The 21,131-nt window shown below is 32.8% G+C and overlaps 2 protein-coding genes across 5 annotated transcripts in view; both read left to right on the forward strand.

Annotated features, from left to right (window-relative positions):
• Positions 1–2,602, forward strand: part of LOC106164455 (low-density lipoprotein receptor-related protein 4) — a 45,121-nt gene extending 42,519 nt beyond the window's left edge. For all 3 annotated transcript variants that reach the window (XM_087016410.1, XM_087016419.1, XM_087016415.1), the window contains exons 33-35: positions 213–303; positions 738–882; positions 1,151–2,602. In XM_087016410.1, coding sequence (XP_086872536.1) covers positions 213–303; positions 738–882; positions 1,151–1,396 — 482 coding nt within the window. In that variant the 3' untranslated portion in view covers positions 1,397–2,602. The remainder of the gene's footprint in view (positions 1–212; positions 304–737; positions 883–1,150) is intronic.
• A 1,163-nt stretch (positions 2,603–3,765) lies between these two features.
• Positions 3,766–21,107, forward strand: LOC106162569 (regulator of MON1-CCZ1 complex). 2 transcript variants are annotated; one of them, XM_086999704.1, is made up of 20 exons: positions 3,766–3,934; positions 4,272–4,348; positions 5,541–5,625; positions 5,826–5,969; positions 6,214–6,285; positions 6,557–6,625; positions 7,018–7,121; positions 7,745–7,831; positions 8,051–8,156; positions 8,444–8,555; positions 8,920–8,970; positions 9,151–9,263; positions 9,617–9,790; positions 10,029–10,082; positions 10,642–10,746; positions 11,014–11,196; positions 18,656–18,724; positions 18,996–19,066; positions 19,668–19,822; positions 20,090–21,107. In XM_086999704.1, the coding sequence occupies exons 1-20, from the start codon at positions 3,815–3,817 to the stop codon at positions 20,167–20,169; spliced, it is 2,031 nt and encodes a 676-aa protein (XP_086855830.1). In that variant the 5' UTR covers positions 3,766–3,814; the 3' UTR covers positions 20,170–21,107. The 2 variants fall into 2 exon arrangements, with proteins under 2 accessions (XP_086855830.1, XP_086855831.1); XM_086999705.1 differs by lacking the exon at positions 10,029–10,082.
• The last annotated feature ends 24 nt before the right edge of the window (positions 21,108–21,131 follow it).

A 21,131-nucleotide genomic window follows, 5' to 3' on the forward strand; every position in this document is an offset into this window, starting at 1 on the left:
TTTATAATGCCTTTTTGTAAAATTGCTTTTAATAAGGCATTACTTAAACTCATAGTGATGTGTATGTGTTTTAAAAGGAAGAAAATAGAATGTTTTTGAATATCTCTTTTGTATCTTTCATCTCTTTGTTTTTGTGTTGTTGTTGGATAAGTATTTTTGGTGAAATTCATTGAATTTGATTTAGATTTCAATGTGCTGTTTGTATTTTCCAGACAGTGGAGTCCATGCTGCATATATTTCATTAGCAGTTGTTATTTTACTCATTCTTGGAGGAGCTGTGATATTTCTATTGATCTGGAGGAGGTAGAGTACAGCATTATTATTACTTCTTATCCTATTTATCATAATAATATTTGAAATATTCTTTCGTTACTCACATTACATCAAAAGATGAGAAGCCATTCACATTTGTAATATTTACACTTCAAATTTTTTCAAACTGGATCTTTTTATTACACATTCAACAGGATCAAGTTAAGATATAATATGTGAAATACATGCGTGGCTTACACAAGTGGAACTTACATACTCTGTAACAAGTGTTGTATTAGATTGGACAAATGATGGCCAGCTTCGGGTCAAAGGCACAATGCTAGTTACAGCATGTCTAGGCCTTTTGTTCATCTAGTCATCCATAGTATTTTACATGGTATTAACCAAACAAATAATCATCAATGGAAAATGGTCTGCCCTGTTATTTGATATTAATATTTTCCCCTTTTACCACTTCCTGATAGGAAAAAGAGAAGAGAAGAAGACTCCATATCATCTGAGGCAAGGCTTACCTTTTCTAACCCAACATACCATAAAACTAGTGATGAAAGAATAAATATAGAAAGAAGAACAAAACCTTGGCGTCTCTTTAGATATGACACTGCTGAGGTAAGTTTGCCTTGCTCTTTACCTGATACATTCAGCTGATAATCTTTTTTTTTCTAGTTTATTTCAAGCTGAATTCTCACTATTTTTGAGTCCATCTTGTACAGCTAGCTGGCTCACTTAGCCTGGATCTTGTATTAGTGGGCATCTGTACAAGATTAGAACTATATGTAACAGTCTCTTTGTACATCCTTTGGTATTAAAAGATGATAGAAAATTCTGTTGGTCAGGAAATTTGTTCCGAGTTGAATTCTCATATTTTCTGTTTTAGGAACGCCTGTCTATGTTGGCTCCACCAGTTCCTCCAAAGCCAAAGGAAAACTTAGCCTCTCAAGAAGCAGCAGCATTAATGAAAGCAAAAGACAGTGACTGTGATTGTGAAGGTTGTGAGACGCCCCCTCCAACCCCACCAGAGAGAATAGACAGTAAAAATATATTCATTCAGGATGAAGTGAAAGATTCTAAAGACCCACGTTTAGAAGATGACACATATGAACCAGTGGAGACTCAGATCTAGCAACATTGAGACTCGTTTCAGCAGCACCCTTTTTAATGGCTGCTGAAACATAGGGAATATTTATAAAATTTATTTATTATTTATAATTTTTGTGTACATTTTGTAAAAAAAAAGATCAAATATCTTCCACTGCATTTGTGCCATATATGCTTAACTTTGTGTACAAATTTTATCCATGTAGTGCATTAAGGGACCAATCGTAGTTCTAAATCAAAAACCATCACTGTTTGTTAATGAGAGAATTAACTTATATGTAAAAGTGTTTGAATATATGCATTGTTCAGTGCAATTTCAAGTTAATTTATGGTGTGCTACTATTTTAGTAATTGGTACATTATATTGGACATCCAATAGTTACTTTCAATGTCATTTTAATACATGGTAGCATGTATGTATCAGTTTAACTGTGAAGCTTTTTTTTTCTAATTCTTGTTCTCATTCAGCACAAATAAATTAGGGTGCAATTTAAGGCTGAATTTTTACCTGTTAAGACCTCTAGATAATGAACATTGCTACAACTTTTATAATTTTTGCCAAAATATTTTGAAGTAACTGTAAGATTTTATAGCAAACATTTTTACTTTTATTTTTAAATTGAAACTGTATAACTGATAAAAGTATGCACAATGAGTACTTTTCTCTTTCAGTTAAGAGGATGTGAATGTCTATGTACATTTAATACTAAATGAGATAACCCTAAAAGGGTTAAACAGTGAAAAGGATGCAGATAAAATAGATGAGTTGTCTGAGACACTACTCAGTGTATTCATTTTCATTATAATGAAAACGCTCCAAAGTTCTATTGAAATTGTAACAGTGCTATCCTGTAAGATCTAGTCATTGAGCGTTGTCTTTCAAAATGAGTGTTATATTTGCCTTATGCTTTAGGGATACAATAAAGTATGTCATACATTGTACCTCCAAGCGTTGTTAGGTTAGCATAACCGGGTAATTAATTTATGTCTGTGTTCAATATTGATATCTGAAAGTGTGAACAAATAGTTTTTTTTTTCAAATGAACTTTTTTTGTGCAGATAATGTTCAATTTTTTCTAAGTTACTTAATTTACAAGTTATAGATCGGCATAAAACATTTTATATATACATATTAAAGGCAATCTGTTTATCTGCTGTTTGAATGCATTTGTATTTTGTGTCAGTCTGTATATATTTTTATTGTTATTAAAAATAACATTTTTAAAGAATGGATATTGAGTTTTGAGTTATTTGACTACCAGCCATATCACATTCAACATCTAAATAGTTTAGGAACATACTGGTACTTTATGTACATGCACGCACAGACTTGAAATAAGTTCAGAATCTTTTAAAATTTCAAAACTGAACTGTACTTCATGGAAATTAAGATAAAAACAACCATAAAAACATCCTTGGACAAATAGTGTCAGCTTTTATTCATTTCTGCACCGCACTTATTAATGTGCAATTATTCTGGATCCCACTCTCCACCAAACTGCTAGATTTTAGGCCTAGCCTGGATGATTCCTATTATATACGTCTCCTGTCTCATTCAAGTAAGCACATTTCTTTACTTTGTTGTTTCATAATAAAAGCTGTGTTTTATAAGATATATATACAGTAATATTTAAAAGAAAAGATCAAACAATAACATTCAACACTGTCAATGGTGATACAGTTCTACAGTTTACTTGTACTCGTGATTATTAAAAAAAAAATCTTATAACTAGAGGGTATTGATGTAGAGACCCGTTTTGGCTGCTGTTTTCTTTTTAATTAGGTATTTGTGGATGAAAAAAGGGTGAAATTGTTTGCAAAATCTGAAACATCAAGTCCACAAATTTTGAGTGTCAGTTTATTGTACATCATACTAATATATTATATTCTTTTTCAATATAAAACAGGGGCGGATTTAGGCCGTCTTCTGGGTCTTCCGGAAGACGGTCAGATTTTCAAGTTTATACTGTCGGGCATCTAATATTTTCTGTTGGAAGACGGTCAAAAATGGAGGATGGATCAACAAAGATAATTTGAAAGACTGTCAGAAAATATCTCTAGATCCGCCCCTGTAAAAGGTGGGGGAAAAAGTGCTCTAAAAATTGTCTGCAATATCTCATCGTCATCATCATCATCATCATCATCCTTATTATTATTATTATTATTATTATTATTATTATTATTATTATTATTACAGCACGATCTTTATTCCTTGTGGAAACTTGTTAAATGACATTCTTCAGACACCTGAACTCGCTGCGCTATTTATTAGGAACTGGCCTGTGTTGCCGTTTTATTTTTCAGTGTTGCTCGTGACCTGTGATGCCGTTTCCGCTATCTTCTGACCTGTCCTGCCGTTTCCTCCTGTGCGAGCCTGCCTCTTCGGAGGCGTGAATTGTCCACAATCTGATCTCCATATAGAGGAGAGTATCAAAAGAAAATAATGGCAGAAGCGGACTCAAAAAGTTCAGGGGTCCATTATGTTCAATTATCAAAACATCCAATCCGTTTTGAGCCTGTCAGTCAGCTAACAAATGTATTCTTCGATGAAACAAATAAGCAGGTGAGTAGTATCGTCTGTGATACGCCTGAATGAGGCAATAATCATTTGCACTTTGAAAACAAAAACTACTCTGACAAAACAGTAAAACTAGCACATTGCTGTTAAATCACTGATGAGGGGAATTATTTAATTTTATTTTGAGAGTCTTGCAAACGTAGATCAGGCCACATATCAGAATGCTATAAACCAGTCGTGTTCTGATATTTATTTCTTGTGTTTAATTATTTGTAAGTTCATCCTAATACCAAGTTGAATTACATGTATTTGAAATAGTGTATTGGTAATAAACAGTATAAGAGAAAGAAACAAAAATAAGTAAAATATGTTTCCATATCAGGTTTTTGCAGTGCAGTCACAAGGTGCTACGGGGGTTGTGGTGAAAGGTCCAGATGATAAGACAAATATAAATTTTAGGTGAGTATATACTGTATATACTATAGTATTACATTGTTTGTTGAATAATGTTATGTTGCTGTTACACATACTTGATTGAAATAACAATTAAAAAGAGCACTAAGATTTCACTACACCTTGACATTTCAGTGTCATTGAGTAGAGAATTGCTGACTGTAGCCATCTTTTACGTGACGTTTTGGGCTACTGCAGTTTGTGTTTTATTCCGAATATTCATAGTACTTACAGTTTAATCTTCATATTGTTTTGTCAAAGCAGTTCAATTTATAACCACAGGTTTTCAAAAACTAAAAGCCGTAGGTGAGCATGATATTATCATGTGCATTTACTTTGTAACCCTGTCCCATAAATATAAATAAGAAATCTGTGTCCTTTCCTGCTTTCCTATAATGCTGATAATTTTTGTCTGATTGCTTCTTTTACCAACTCTATATTGAATCAAAATTGCTGTTATTCCTAACTGCAGTACTGTTTTGCCATCACATGGATTTAACCAGGATCTGGCACATTATGTACCCCAAGGTTTTTTTTTCTAGATTTGGGACTAGTAAAAAGATATGGGCTAAGCCACTTTGTTCTAAGATAATAGGCCCTTTTTTCATGAAAATACCTCAATCCATTTTCCAAATGGAAATCTTCTAACCAACCATTACACCTATAAATACAATTTAAAACACCAAAGCATCCAGTATTTGAAAAATGTAAAAGATTATTAAAGAAAAAATAACTGTAAACTAGTAACTGAGGCTTACATGCCAGTTGTCATGATATAGATATGCCACTGCATTATTCAGACCTTCCCTTCTTAAGCAGTTAAGACATTAGTAATAATAATAATTACCCTCTCCCCAATTTTTATCTGATTTATTATCAACTGTTATCAGTTGGCTTACTAACTGATCCATGAAATCTGTTTGATAACTGATATTATCATAGTTATATACTAGTATGTAAAATGTGAAGGTAACTGCCTTAGTCTTCACTCCTTTGTTTGATTGAAAAATAATAACACCTCTGTTGTACCATGAAAATATTTTTTAATAAACGAAACATAATATTTTAATTTTCCTATTTATTTGCAGACTATTTATATTTTTAATTAGATTAAAAATTTTTTTTTACATCAAGCAACCAAATGTTTAGGGTCAGTCTGAAGTATTACCATGATAAATATGGCCATTATTATTTTCAGAATGGAAGACAGGGGAGAAGTGATATCTATCAAATTTTCTTATGACATGTCAGTTTTGGCAATACAAAGGTCGCAGAAGTCAGTGGTGAGTTTAAGAAGTTTCTGTAATGGTCACCTTTACAAAAAATTTAAAAAATGAAGAAAGTGAATAAAGATAATAGATTTTCTTTCATATTGAACTTATGTGTTTTTAAGCTGTATTTCTTCATTCATTTACTGTGGGATCTGACAAAATTTCATTTGCTAGAATGGCCTTGACAGGACTTTCAAACTTTCTATTTTCAGGAATTCATGAACTTTACAGAGCACTCAGACAGAGTAGAATATTCACAATCATGTCGCGGCAAAACAACCAATATTATAGGTTTCCATTGGACAGCTCTAAATGAGATTGTATTTGTCACAGACCATGGTATTGAGTATTATCAGGTGAGTGAAAATTGCAGCCAGGATATTTGAATATTTTTGGAATACTCCTAAATGAAAATTACAGACAAAAGGAATTTATTGATTATAATGGTAGTGGATACATTCACTTCGAAATGCCTGTATAATCCATTCTCTTTGGTTTAATGATATGTGAATATTAATTGTATTCTGTTGTTTATTTTAAGCAAAGCATTTATTAAGTTTTTTTTTTAATTTCACAATATATTTCCTTTCATTAAAATAGGTGATTCCAGAGAAGAAAACACTGAAGTGCCTTAAGAATCAAAGCGGTCAAGTGAATTGGTTTGTTTGGTCGGTAAGACAAATTTTTCCTTTACTTCATATCAGTAAGTTTTATATATTAAGTGCTTCCTTTAGTGCAGAATTTTTTAAATAATTTATGCCTTCATATTTATATACACTAGGAATTTCCAATTTTGTATGTTGGAAGAGACTAGATGAATTTTGGAACTGATAAAACATAAGTATTCCAAGAGAGATAAACTAAGAACAAATTTAGTGTTATCATTTGGTGCATATCTTCAACCATAAAGGTTCTTAACTCTGTATTTTTATTTATGTTTTAGCCTGAATCTGCTGTGATGCTACTTTCATCAGGGCCTCTTGGAAATATCATCAATCCTTTCCACTTCAAGGTAAAAGAGTATTAGTTGTTTTGAGAATAGATTATACATGTTTTGTGTTTTGAAAATCTCCAAATTCACAAAACAACTGAGTTAAGAAAAATTAAGTAAAGACTTCACTTTGTTATAGTGGTAAAAGAATGGAATTTTTTTTCTTTAAGTATATAGATCTCATTTATCATATTTTAATATCAAAATTAATTCCTTTGCCTATTGAAGACAAACACTACAATTTGATAATCAGAAATTACAGGTATAAACTTGTTCAGTATCCAACTCCAAGGGAAGTGACCCTTAAATGACCCATTATATGTTCTTTAATATTCACATTTCTTCAAGATACCTAGTTACCATAGCACAAGCACACTGTTAGTAGTGATTAAATTCGTATTCAATTGTTTTAGTCTGGTCAACTGTACAAACTTCCTAAGTTTGAAGTGGACCTGCCTGTGATCCCAAAGCCTCCAAAGTTAGTGCTACACGAGAGAGATGTCACAATGGCACAGATGTAAGCTTCAAATCATTTACTTTATCTGCAGAATTCACAACAAAGTTGATCTGCAGACTAACACATCTGTGGATCAAATGTTATGACACACCCACTTCAAAGCATGTGGCATAATCCCCTGATAGACACTGAATAGATTCCCCATGGGGATTATGCAGCAAGCTTTGTAGCTTTCTGTTAGTCTGCGGATCAACTGTGTTGTAAATGTGGCCTTAGATTTTTTTTCACTCAAGTTGGAAATGGTTCTAGACAAATCTGTGTCTCTTAAGACTGATAATTTTTATGTGAAACTTTTGAAGAGAACAGGACTAATGGTACATATAGTTGGGGCACATGGTCACTGACATTTAGTTCGAGCATGTTATATTGCAGGTTTCTAATAATCACATTGAGCATGTTGAATATTGTTTGCTAGGCATTGTAAAATCAGTCTGATAACATGATTCAGACATTTTTGATTCTGAGGATGGAAAGAGTTTCATTTGAGTTCACATCAGCAAAATCATTATAAATACCATGTGGTGAGCAGCTTTTTCAAATTTAGACTTATGGCAATTTATGATCCATTTCGCATATTATATACTGGTGAAAATGTAAGTTCTTTTATGTTTTCTTTGTGGCAGCTATGGTGTACTGTACATATGTGTCCTAAGACATCACACAGTAGCTGGTAAACTGACTGCAGAAATAGTGCTGTATCACCTTCAAAGGTAAGTGCTACCTGCATTAAGCACAGCAGTCAATTGAACATGTTAGTATAAAAACTGGACCAGCCATTACCATAGTTAGGTGCTTTTTAGAAGTTTAAATTGTAATTTGAGATAATGAAGAAAACTGATAAAAGGATGGTATTGATATCTTACTGTCATTGTTTGATATTTTTAATTGTTTATGATATGCAGGTTTAAACTCAAGATTTATTATTTTAGGGAGAATCCAGCAAGGAGGTCCTGTGTGCTTAGGCTTAACATGAGTGGGAGGTTTGCTGTCAACCTTGTGGACAATATCATCATTGTACATCATCAAGCATCTAAGGTAAAGTGGGCAAGAGTCTTTGTTCTCTTATTTGATTTTTGTCAATAGTCAAATAGTGTTAGTATTTAACAGGATTTTTTAAAACATAGATTTGGATATTATTATTTAAATCTGTTCAGTAATAAATTGATGAAAGTAAATCATGATTTTTTTCATGCTCCAAAAAGTTGACTTCCTACCCTTAAAAAACTTTTGCTGGAGCATCAAATTTTGAAAATCAAACAATAATGAATAAGAACAGAATTGAACAGGGTCAAAATTTCACTCTCTGAATCCTGTGATTGCAGACATCCATGTTGTTTGACATAAAGTCAGGAGGGGAATCAGATGGTTATGTTACATTTTATGATCCACTGGTCCCAGCTAGTCCTATTAGACCATTTATGATCAGAGCTCCATGTAAGTACATTGGTTCTGGGTTGATTCTTCACACTAAGGACAAATAAAGATATAATTGTCAAACATTTGGCCCTAACTTAGTAGTATTATCAATTGTTATTGAGTTTATGATAATATGGAAATATGGAATGTAATTTTGTAAGGGTATGAATGTATTTGTGCTCCATTTTAGTGATAACGTGAGAATTAGCTGATATTTTTGTACCAAAAGATACGTCTTTCACATATCAAAAGTTGTTCTGTTTTTAAATAAGCACTGTATTAGCCCAACTTAAAAAAAGGTTGGTGTTAGTTTATGAATATTTATACTTTTTATTGTGTCTTTTGGAAATATTGTTGTTCATTGGAATTTTCCCATCCTTAGCCATACCGGGTCAACCTGGAGCAGATGGACAGAAACACGAGCTGGAACTTTGTATCCTTTCCACAAAACATTAAAAGTTGCATGCAAACTCTAAATTATTTGTCCATGGTTCTTGTGATCAAATTCTTTCATGTTGAATACATGGAAGATCGATGTTATGTTTTCACTTTGTGTGTGTGTGATTTTTAACTTAATATTGCCTTTGAGAACCCTTCTTAACCACCACGGCAGATTCTCCAAATTGGATAGTATTCCAGCCCAATATACTAATTGATGCCAAGCTTGGATACATGTGGTACCTGAAGCTGTCTCTAGAACCCATTGTCAGTTTGATTGATGATAAGGTAATGTCACCATGGATCGTGTAGCACTGATGGTGACTTTTTTCATAGTTCTGATAGTGAATTGCCTAACTGAATATTTGTATCTCCCCAAGACATTGATTTGTCAATAATGCTAGAAAATACTGATCTGAAAACTCAAAATAAAATCAGTTTTGTGACAGAAAGCATGTTTTTGCAATTTACCAAAATGGTTAAGAAAAATGGAATTTTGGAATGAGTTTGAATTTTTATTTATTTATTTATTTATTTATTTATTTATTTATTTATTTATTTATTCATTCAGACACATTGTTTGACCTATTGTGTTCAAAATCGTTTAAATTTAAAATTGATTGTCACGATTCTTATTTTAGGTGAAGCTGATAGACTTCTTGCTAAGAAGGAAGGACAGTAAGATGGTGATACTGAAAGTGTGTAAACAAATGATGTTACCAGACTCCCAGGCCTCCTTACCTGTTATAGCTCAAGTCTTTGACCTCCTCAATGCAGGGTACAGAGAATATCTGGATAAAGAGATCCAGGCTCAGGTGTGCAGTCTATTTTTATTTAAATTTTGAAGAAGTTTGAATGCTTTGTTCTTCTGTTATTTTTAAGAGTATTTTTTATTTTATGAGCAGCCTACTCATAACATGAAAGAGACATTTCTGACCAATTCCTGATTGGGAGCTTTGTATCCCATTCTGAATTTTTGAATGAATGTTGTTTTATCAGTGTGGCTTATTTTCTTGTAAGTTAGTTGTAACACTTTTGTTTTCATGTTTTCAGGTGGTAGTACCATCCCTAGGATCAATACTTGATCACCTTGTACCTTATACTGGGGTAGTGCTTTTGAATTTGATTCTTCTCAATATCTTCCAACACCCAGATACTTACTTTTCTCTGAACAATTTATGTTTCATTTTATTTGAAGAGCTTTTTTATAAAAGAACTACATATTCATTTCAGCGACAATGCCATTTGATTACTGATATAATTGATAAGACATGTCTCCAGTCCTTATTCCTATACTCAGTCTTAAAATTGAAATTGATTGCCCAGCAGTCCAATCCCTTTACTTACCCTTTTTTTTTCAATCTAACCATATAAACTGCCTAGGTATGCATGCATATATGCCTTTCTCCTGCTTTTAAATGCATTTTATGTACTTCAAATATTTTAAAAAGATCTATTTGTACATAGTACACATAAAGTAGTAGACAGTGATGTGCAAATAAATCACCTTATTGCATTTTATGTTAAAGGTAAACACTGTTCTTATTGTAATTGTAAAATTAAGAAAGCAAAGAAAATTGTTTTATTATAATTATGTAAACTGTATTTGCTTAGAGGTATTAATCAGCAGGTATATTTCATGTTGTGACATTATTGTATTTTTCAGGCATCAGAGAGCACACAAACTATGGACAATCTACGAGGCAGGAAGGCAATTATAGACCAGTCTGATATGTATACACACGTTTTATCTGTGTTTGGAGATAGCAAGGTATGACTCTTTAACAGTCCAGTCTGGTTTCATATTTCTTTCTTGTTTGACTTAGATTAATTTTTTTTTTCAATTAGAAAAAAATGATTTACTTTTAAGGCTGCTATCTTAAAAGAACCTCGTTACTTCACTAAAGAAAACACTGAAGTATATATAGTAACATGCAGTCATAATGTTTTCACACCATTGCACACAGTGTTAAACAGAGAAGTTTGTTTGTTATTTTTATTACTTACATATCAAAATTTGCCAATTCTCCTGTTTCAGAACATTCACTTCAAATTCATAGTGGCAACCCTGGTGGAATACATCCGCTCCCTGAACCAGGTGTTTATCCCAGTCCAGCATTACCTGTATGAACTGGTGATCAACACACTGGTACATCACCACTGCTTTTATCAACTGCACCAGTTCCTGCAGTACCATGTGCTCAGTGACTCTAAGCCTCTGGTAAGATATAACTGTCAAAGCCTGGGCCCTATCCCACAAAAGAAATCTTTAATTGATTGTAACTCAATAGAAAATAGTGACTGTTGGTGTAAAATGCTGATCATTTCTTACTTTTTATCTGATAGGTTAGGCCACACTTTTTTAATTTTATGGATGACATCCTGCGCGCGCACGGATTTTCGCCCGTTCTCCAAAAAAAAAAAAAAAAAAAAGCCCCCCCCCCCTCCCCCAGCCCCCAACGAAGTCGGTTGTCGTGAACGTTGTTATTGAATTTGCAAGGAAATGAGCTTTCTGCGCATGCGTATTTTCGCCACGTGGAAATGCGGCTACTTTGCTGTCAAATTCATCTCTAGGATTACTTTCAAATTACACAACAATAAAAGTCATAAAGAGAACAGGCGCCATCGTTTTGGATTGGTATGCCATTGATATTGGGCATGGAGATATCACCTTTTTACAATTGTGCGAAAGGCTGGCGGCGGCCGAAACATTTCTGTGACATTCTGTATAAAGCAGCACATTAATACCAGGTTTTCTGTAGCGAAAAAAGGGTCAACAAGGGCGTCGAGGTATTTGGTGGGCTGAAGGTCGGACAGGCCACCTGACAGTTTAGCTGCTTCGTGTGAGTTGAAGTTGACAAAATGGCATCGTCTGAAATGACCTTTAATAGATTTGGTAGTATTAAGCATATCTTTGCATCATTTTTTAAACATTTCTGTGAAGTGTTCAAAATGTTTTAATATTCTGAGAATACAAATAAAGACACACTGTTTGATTGATATTTGTTTTATTGATTGCTATACCAAATGAATGCATGAAATAACCTTAAATAGATTTGGTAATATGAAGTATATCAATTCATGACTTTTTTTACATTTCTACGACGTATTCACAATGCTTTAATATTTTGAGAGCATGGATAAAGACATATTGTTAGTTTGATATGTGTTTCTGTGGTTAAATTTGTGTTTCCAGCTGTGTACTGACAGCATTCCTTTACTTAAGCAGTTTTTTTTTTTTTGGACTGTTTTTTTTTTTTTTTTTTTCGCCCTCTCGCACCGATTTTGGGGTACTCAGAGGATGTCATCCATAAAAATAAAAAAGCGTGGCCTTATTTATTTTTCCTATAGTGGACTTCAACCGATTAATTCTTGTGTCCTGAAGATTAAAAAATAGAGAGAAACGTGTTTAAAGTATAAAAACATAATACACAAGTTAATACTTGAAAATTAACTCGAACATATTATTTAAAATGCATGGATAGCAATTGAGATGTTTTATGAGTCTTCTTTTTATTTTTATGTACAGACACAGATGTGTCTGTACATATAGCCATCATCTGCATCTGTCGTCGCCGTCGCCGTCGTCGCCGTGCACTTTTACCGATAACACGATAAGTGGAAAACTGTTTTTTCTTTTGGCTTGAAACTTACAGAACTAATGAATATTCATAATACGCAGGTCAAGTTCGAAAATCAGCATGATCGGGTCACTTATAGGGAATTTATGCTGTTTTTTCACTTTTTTCAGCATAAATGAAGCACCGATAACACGATAAGTGGAAAACTGTTTTACTTTTTGGCTTGAAACTTACAGAACTGATGAATATTCATAATACGCAGGTCAAGTTCGAAAATCAGCGTGATTGGGTCATTTTTATGTACAGACACAGATGTGTCTGTACATATTGCCATCACCTGCGTCTGTCGTCGCCGTCGCCGTCGCCGATCATGTCGCCGTCGCCGTGCACTTTCAGCGTTAACACCATAAGTGGAAGGCAATTTTACTTTTTGGCTTTATATTTACAGAGCTGACTAATATTCATAAAATGCAGGTCAAGTTCGAAAATCAGCATGATCGAGCCATTATTGTAGAATTTATGCTGTTTTTTCACTTTTTAGCATATATGCAACACTGTTAACACATTTCAAGGAAAACCGATAGGCCTGTTGTCATGAAACTCACAGGAGTAATCAATCTTACTAAAACGCAGATCAAGTTCAAAATTCGGCATGATCGGGCCACTATTTTAGTAGTTATGCTGTTTTTTCACTTTTCAGCATATATGCAACACTGTTAACACATTTCAAGGAAAACCGATAGACCTGTTGTCATGAAACTCACAGGAGTAATCAATCTTACTAAAACACAGGTCAAGTTCGAAAATCAGCATAATCGGGCCATTATTTTATAAGTTATGCTGTTTTTTCACATTTCCTCAGATTCAATTTTTAGGCATGTTAACAGTCTCATTATTTAACTAATAAGATTCGTAAAAGTGTTTGTTTGACATTTCCTGCATCTTTACAACATTGTTAGTTGATTATGTAAAAATGAGGGTAAACTTGTTATCATGTATTGTATAATAGAGTTTCAAAAATGGAAATAAACTCATATCATTGCAGTTTGTCAGATTCATTCATTCACTATGTTCAGAAACTCAGAATGGAGGAAATTGGACATTAAACACTGTTCTATTGATCTTTTTCCCATCTCATCAATTTTCTTAGTTGATCATATATAAATGGCAGTAAATTGTTAATTTTGTTATATGTTAAAAAATTGTTAAAAATGGAAAAAAACACATTTCAGGACAGTGCTGTCTTGTCTACATTTTGGCATTTTCAAGGTGTGACTTTGAAGTTCCTTGGGCCTGAAGACCTTTGCTAGTCACATTTTCTGAATATCCATGATACTAATATTTTATTATTAAAAATTGATGGTAATTATCCTGTTAAACATTATGTAATATTGCATCAAAATTTGAAGACCCCTATTTTGGACACTGCTCCCATGATGACCATTTAAGGAAAACCATGTCAATTACTGTTCTCAAACTTACAGGAAGAAACATGGGACTTAAATAAAGCTTCAGTGGGCAATGCAGTCTATTTGGTAAATTTTTTTGGCAGTTAATCAGTTTTTTGTGAAAATTTAATTTTTCACATATTGGCATTTTCAAGGTGTGACTTAAGAACCTCCACGAGCTTGAAGACCCATGCTAATCACATTTTCTGAAAATCCATGATATGGATCTTTTATTATTAAAAACTGATGGTCATTATGCTGTTAAGCATTATGTAATATTGCATTAAAATAGAAGAAAACACAATTTTGGGTGCTGCTGCCATGATGACCATTATGGGAAAACCATGTTACTTATGATTGTCAAACTTTCAAAAAAGAAACAAAGGACTAAAATGCAGCCTGAGTTGGAAAAGCAGTCTAATTGGCTTCTTTTTCTGGAAGTTATACATTTTAGTGAAATATTCATTTTTATCATGTTGGCATATTCATTGTGGGACTCAAAGCTCCCATGGACATGAAGCCAAATGGTAATCAAATTTTTTACATGTCCATGCTATTTATAGTCAATAATCAAAAATTGGTGATAATTATTCTGTAATTTATTATGTAATGTTACATCAAAATTGACAAAAATCTTTTTGCACTGCTACTACAAACATTATGAAAAGAAAACTGTGTTACTTATTATTATTTTCAACTTACAAGTATGATTTGTAGGATTGGCATGCAGTTCAAATAAGAAAACCAGCTCAAATGGGTTATCATTTATTATTGAATTTAAGCAGTTTTATGTGAAATTTTTATTTTTCTCATTCTGGCATTTTCAAAGTGTGAACTTAAACTCCCATGGGCCTGAAGCCTTACGCTTGTTACACATTTCACTTACATTGGTATTACCTATTGAGCATAATTAAAATTTGATGTTGAATTTGCAGTTAAGCATAATGTACTTTTGCATCAGAATTGACAGTAGCCCGTTTTGTGCATTGTTATTGTCTGCTTTTTGTCTGTACATTTGACAGCTTTGCTGCCTTGTTAGTGAATTTAGGCTATTTTTTCTCTTTTTTCAGCATAAATGCAGCACCGATAACATGATAAGTGGAAAACCGTTTTGGCTTTTGGCTTGAAACTTACAGAACTGATAAATATTCATAATACGTAGGTCAAGTTCGAAAATCGGCATGATTGGGTAATTTTTTAGTGAATTTGGGCTATTTTTTCTCTTTTTTCAGCATATATACAGCACCGATAACACGATAACTGGAAAACCGTTTTGGCTTTTGGCTTGAAACTTACAGAACTGATAAATATTTATAATACGCAGGTCAAGTTCGAAAATCAGCATGATCGGGTGACTTGTAGGGAAGTTATGCTGTTTTTTTTTTACTTTTTTCAGCATATATGCAGCACCGATAACACGATAAGTGGAAAACCGCTTTACTTTTTGGCTTCAAACTTACAAAACTGATGAAGATTCATAATCCGCAGATCAAGTTCGAAAATCAGCATGATCAAGCAATTTTTAGGGGAGTTATGCTATTTTTTCACTTTTTTCAACATATATGCAACACTGATAACACTATATAAGAAAAACAGATAGGCCAATTGTCATTATACTTACAGGAGTGGTCAATCTTACTAAAATGCAGGTTGAGTTGGAAAATCAGCATAATCTGGCCATTATTTTAGAAGTTATGCTGTTTTTTCACATTTCCTCAGATTCAATTCTTAAGCATGTTAACAGTCTCATTATTTAACTAATAAGATACGTAAAAGTGTTTGTTTGATATTTCCTGCATCTTTACAACATTGTTAGTTGATTATGTAAAAATGATGGTAAACTTGATATCGTGTATTGTGTAATAAAGTGTCAAAAATGGAAATAAACTCATATCATATCATATTGCAGTTTGTTAGATTCAATCATCAACTATGTTCAGAATCTCAGAATGGAGGAAATTGGACATTTAACACTGTTCTATTGATATTTTTCCCATCTCATCAATTTTCTTAGTTGGTCATATAAAAATGGAAGTATACTGTTTATTTTGTTTTGTTTAAAAAGTGTTAAAATGGAAATAAACCCATTTCAGAACAGTGCTGTCTTTTTTACAGTTTGGCATTTTTAAGATGTGACTTTGAAGTTCCATGAGCCTGCAGATCTTTGCTAGTCACATTTTCTGAATATCCATGATACTAATATTGTATGATTAAAAATTGATGGTCATTATGCTGTTAAACATTATGTAATATTGCATCAAGATTCGAAGAAACCCCTATTTTGGGCACTGCTCCCATGATGACCATTTAAAGAAAATCATGTCACTTACTGTTATCAAACTTACAGGAAAGAAATGTGGGTCTAAAATACAGCTTCAGTAGGCAATGCAGTCTGTTTGGTAATTTTTTTCTGGCAGTTAAACAGTTTTTTGTGAAAATTTAATTTTTCACTTATTGGCATTTTCAAAGTGTGACTTTGAAGTTCCATGATTCTGAAGACCTTTGCTTGTCATGTTTTCTGAAAGTCCATGTTACTAATATTCTATTAAATAAAAATTGATGGTCATATATGCTGTTAAGCATTATGTAATGTTGCTTCAAAATAGAAGAAAACACAATTTTTGGTGCTGCTGCCATGATGACCATGATGGGAAAACCGTGTTACTTATGACTGTCAAACCTTAAAAAAAGAAACACTGTACTAAAATGCAGCCTGAGTTGGAAAAGCAGTCTAATTGGCTTCTTTTTCTGGAAGTTATACATTTGAGTGAAATATTATTAACTTTTTGGCATATTCATTGTGGGACTCGGAGCTCCCATGGACATAAAGCCGAATGGTAATCAAATTTTCTACATGTCCATGCTATTTGTAATCAATAATCAAAAATTGGTGATAATTATTCTATAATTTATTATGCAATGTTACATCAAAATTTACAATAATCTTTTTGCACTGCTACTGCAAACATTATGAAAAGAAAACTGTGTTACTTATTATTATTTTTAACTTATGAGAATGATTTTTAGGATTGGCATGCAGTTAAAATTAGAAAGCTAGGTCAATTGGGTTATCGTTTATTATTGAATTTATGCAATTTTGTGTGAAATTTTCATTTTTTTATTCTGGCACTTTCTAAGTATAAACTTGAACTCTGATGGGCCTGAAGCCTTATGCTTTTACTTTGGTCGGTGTTACCTGCTGTGCATAATTAAAATATGATGTTGACTTTGCAGTTAAACATAATGTATCATTTCATCAGAATTGGTAGTCTCCTATTTTGTGCATTATTGTTTTGTGCTTTTCTTAAGATGTGACTTATGGGCCTGAAGGGTTTTTGAGAGGGTCAGTCTGTAAATTTCCCTTGGGTTTCACTTAGCTAAGCTCTGAGTTATAAAGTAATTTGCCTAATTGATTATTAATTCAATTCAATTCAATTTATTTCTGTACTGGTACATAGATTGTCATGACCTTGTACAATATGATATACTAATGATGATACAATACAGTTAGTGCATTACCATCTTTATATAATGGACATACGTATCAGTAAAATTACTCATAAAATATTCTATCTAAGCAATGCGATAAACCTTGGTGTGATTTTAAATTTACCATAAACATACTATAAACATGTTACACAAAAAGAATATGTTTAAACTTAAAACCAAGGTTACATAGCTGTTTAAAACCAGTTTGATGACATGGATAATTACGACTAATGACAATTACATAAGACAGATAAGTAAATAAGTGACACAGATAGGCCATTAAATGATTGGCCATTAATAGGCCATTAAATGAGATTACATAAAGCACCTTGTTGATATCTCCCTGTAAACTCCCAAAGGTTAAGCTCTCTGCTAGATTAATAATAAGGAAGCAGTGATAATTATGGAGGTAAATTATGCAGGTAATATATATATATATATATATATATATATATATATATATATATATATATATATATCAACAATTGCTGCCTGGGCAGAGGTCTGCACTCTCGGAGTGCTTTTCTAGTTTTGTTTATTTTCCTTAATAACTTTTTTCTCAAACACTTGCATTTGTGATATTTAACCGCCTGAAGCTCTGCACATTTTCTGTATTTCCACATAAGCAGTTGTATGTTATTTATGTTTTCAAACATTATGTAATATTATTTTATGCAATGTTATCATTTTTCAAATATTGAGACTTTCATCATGTGACTTTGGTCTCTCATGGTCCTGATACTGTAATCTTATTGAAGGGATGGATTGAGACCATCTTCTGGGTCAGCTTCCAGAAGACGTTCGGATTTTTAAGTTTATATTGACTGATATTTTTTTTTCTGTTGGAAGATCATAAAAATAGAGGATGGATCAACAAAGATACTTTGGAATACTGTCAGAAAATATCTCTGGGTCAGCTCCTGTTATTGACCATGTTACCTGTTGTGCATGATTAAAATTCAGTGTTGACTAACAGTGCTATTATAAGCATTATTTATTATTGCATCAAAATTGGCAAAATGACCTATTTTGCATCATTATTTTCTGTTTTTTGTCTGTACATTTGACAGCTTTGCTGCCTTGTTTATAGATAAATCTAAAAGCAATAACAACGATTAAAGCAATAGAAATATTCATCTTTCTTTATTCACATTTGTTGCAGGCTTGCCTTTTGTTGTCATTGGAAAGTGTGTATGCTCCTGCACACCAGCTGGCTCTGGATATGCTCAAGGTAAGGTCACTATGTTTAGAGGTCCATATGCTTTGGATTAAACCTCAGTGATTTTTGATTTAAATTTTACTGCTATAGTTCCATCAAATACATTACCAGAAAAAAGCTGTGTTTATTGACTTTTAGATTTTTTTCATAGACGATTGTAGTCCAGTCAAACATGATAAACATGATAAACATTTCATATCAAATTTTAACTATACTAAATTAAAAAAGCAGTTAGACAGGGCATTTAAGATTTTGAATAAATGTCTTTCACTTTTTTAAAAAGAGATTAAACACAGCCAATGAAGAGATCATTGAAGTATTGCTGTCAAAACACCAGTTGTTGTCTGCCTTAAGGTAGGGCATTATTATTATTGTTATTATTATTATTGTTTGATTGCTGTTTATTGGAAAATATACGTTTTTCCTTGTCTAAGTTAACTTAATGAAAAGTAACTGAAATTGAAAAAGAAAGTTCTTACTGGTAACAGTAAAATATAAACAGTTATAATGCTGAGAAATGTATATGCAACATATTTCTGTCTCTGCATTTTACATTTCCTTGTTCTTATTTATGGACAAACACACACTCGGCTGTCACCTTTATTGAATAGTAAACGATTGTCGTAAAATCGCTATATGATTTTAAAACCTGGTGCATAAATTTGAAAACCACCTAGAACGACCTTAAACTGCCACATTAATCTAATACAATGCAAAAAAAAACCTATCAAAAGTGGTTAAAGCATTCAAACCTAATGTCGTAAAGTCCCCATATACCCCATAGAGATAATAAAATATAAAATTGACAATCGTTTACTATCCAATCAAGGTGACAGCAGAGCGTGGACAAACATAATACTGGTCTGTATTAGAATTGTTTTAGCTGAAAGCTTAGTAAATGTGACATAGGAAATCAAGTGAAAACTGTCATGCACAACCAACATCTTGCCTCCAGGTTTATCCGCAGTGTGGGTGTGGTGGACACAGTGTCAGCAAGGAAGTTCCTAGAGGCAGCCAAGCAAACAGGGGACAGCATGCTGTTCTATACAGTGTACAAGTTCTTTGAACAGAGGAACATCAGAATGAGACAGGTCTCCAAGTTTGCTCCAGGTCAGTTTTCTCTCCACAGTCACCCTTTCCTCAATCCAACCACACTAACACCACCATCTTCCCCAGAATTAAATAGTATAGACTCAAAAATGTTGAAATGTGTCCAGTTGCTCTTTATACCAGGTAAACAAATCATCATTAGCATTGCCTCGCAATATAAATTCATCAAATCTTCTACATTACCAATATTACATGCACACATTTAAGTATGTAAAGCCATTTTACTGAACAGAATTATAACAGTTCCCTCACATTTTCCAACTCCAGGTGAGCACTGTGAGCCCTATGTCAAATATTTTGAAGGACTTTTTGGAGCAGATGCCTTAATGCCTTCTGTGCCCTCCTGACTAGTGCAGGAATTAAAGCACCTGCAGGAGCTGGAAAAACGACTGGATTTATTTTAAAGAGCAACTGTTACCTATTTATTTGTGGCAGAAGTGACAACTGTAATGTAGAGAAGCTAAACAGAGAAGTCATGTTTCTGGTTATAACTTTTAGAATAATTTTGCTCAAAATTAAAGACATTAATAGGAATTAAAGACTTTTTGTGGCAGGAGCTTGAAATAACAAATTTGAAGAAAACAATACACATTTTGGCAAAAAGAAACTGACAGCGATCAAGATTCTGTGAATATGCAATGGAATTGTTACTACTCCCTTTGGTATTAATAATTTTTGTTCATGGAAGATTCTATCAAAGCTTCCAGTGAGACGGACCTATTCAATGAATATGAAGTCTCAATTATTTAAGTGGCAGACAGCCTGACCACAAGAATAAATACTGATATGAAAATTTAATAATAGCTAGTACCAGTGCAAAGTCGTGAAGGAAAAAAATCAATTCCCCTTCGGCAATGTTGAGCTGGAAATTCATTGCAAGATTATAATACTGTAGTGATTGTTTGGTGGAATCACTATCAGATTGTAAATATAGACATAGGATTGGCTGCAGGAGTTATACTCCCACTAATGATTGTAATTCATACAGCAGCAATATTACTATATTTGTAGAGGCTGGTATGCATCTTTGAATAATTTGGTATTAAAAAGGTTATTCTCTAAAGTTTTTCAAAAGCAAGATTTTGATTGGTAAGTTTCAGTTTTTGAAAAAGTAAAACATGTTCATGGTGGTAAAATTTGCAAATTCCTTCCACAAAACCATTTAAGAGAAAATCTGTTTGTTAAATTCTCTTTAGTGATTTATATGGGATCAATATCTGAACCATTGTGAATATTATTATTCTGTAAATGGACTTGAGATAATAAATGCAATGTCCAGTTTTAAGATGGGATTATTATTTTGCATTTC

Source organism: Lingula anatina, chromosome 1 (assembly GCF_051362555.1).
Source record: "Lingula anatina isolate TDL-2025a chromosome 1, LinAna3.0, whole genome shotgun sequence".
In the NCBI taxonomy this organism is placed as follows: Eukaryota; Metazoa; Brachiopoda; class Lingulata; order Lingulida; family Lingulidae; genus Lingula; species Lingula anatina.

Bases quoted from the DNA above. Each gene is read 5' to 3' on its own strand.
- LOC106162569 (XM_086999704.1), top strand. From the start codon at position 3,815: ATGGCAGAAGCGGACTCAAAAAGTTCAGGGGTCCATTATGTTCAATTA. The intron at 5,626-5,825 runs GTGAGTTTAAGA...TTCTATTTTCAG, and splicing joins AAAGGTCGCAGAAGTCAGTG to GAATTCATGAACTTTACAGA. The intron at 19,067-19,667 runs GTAGGGCATTAT...TCTTGCCTCCAG, and splicing joins CAGTTGTTGTCTGCCTTAAG to GTTTATCCGCAGTGTGGGTG.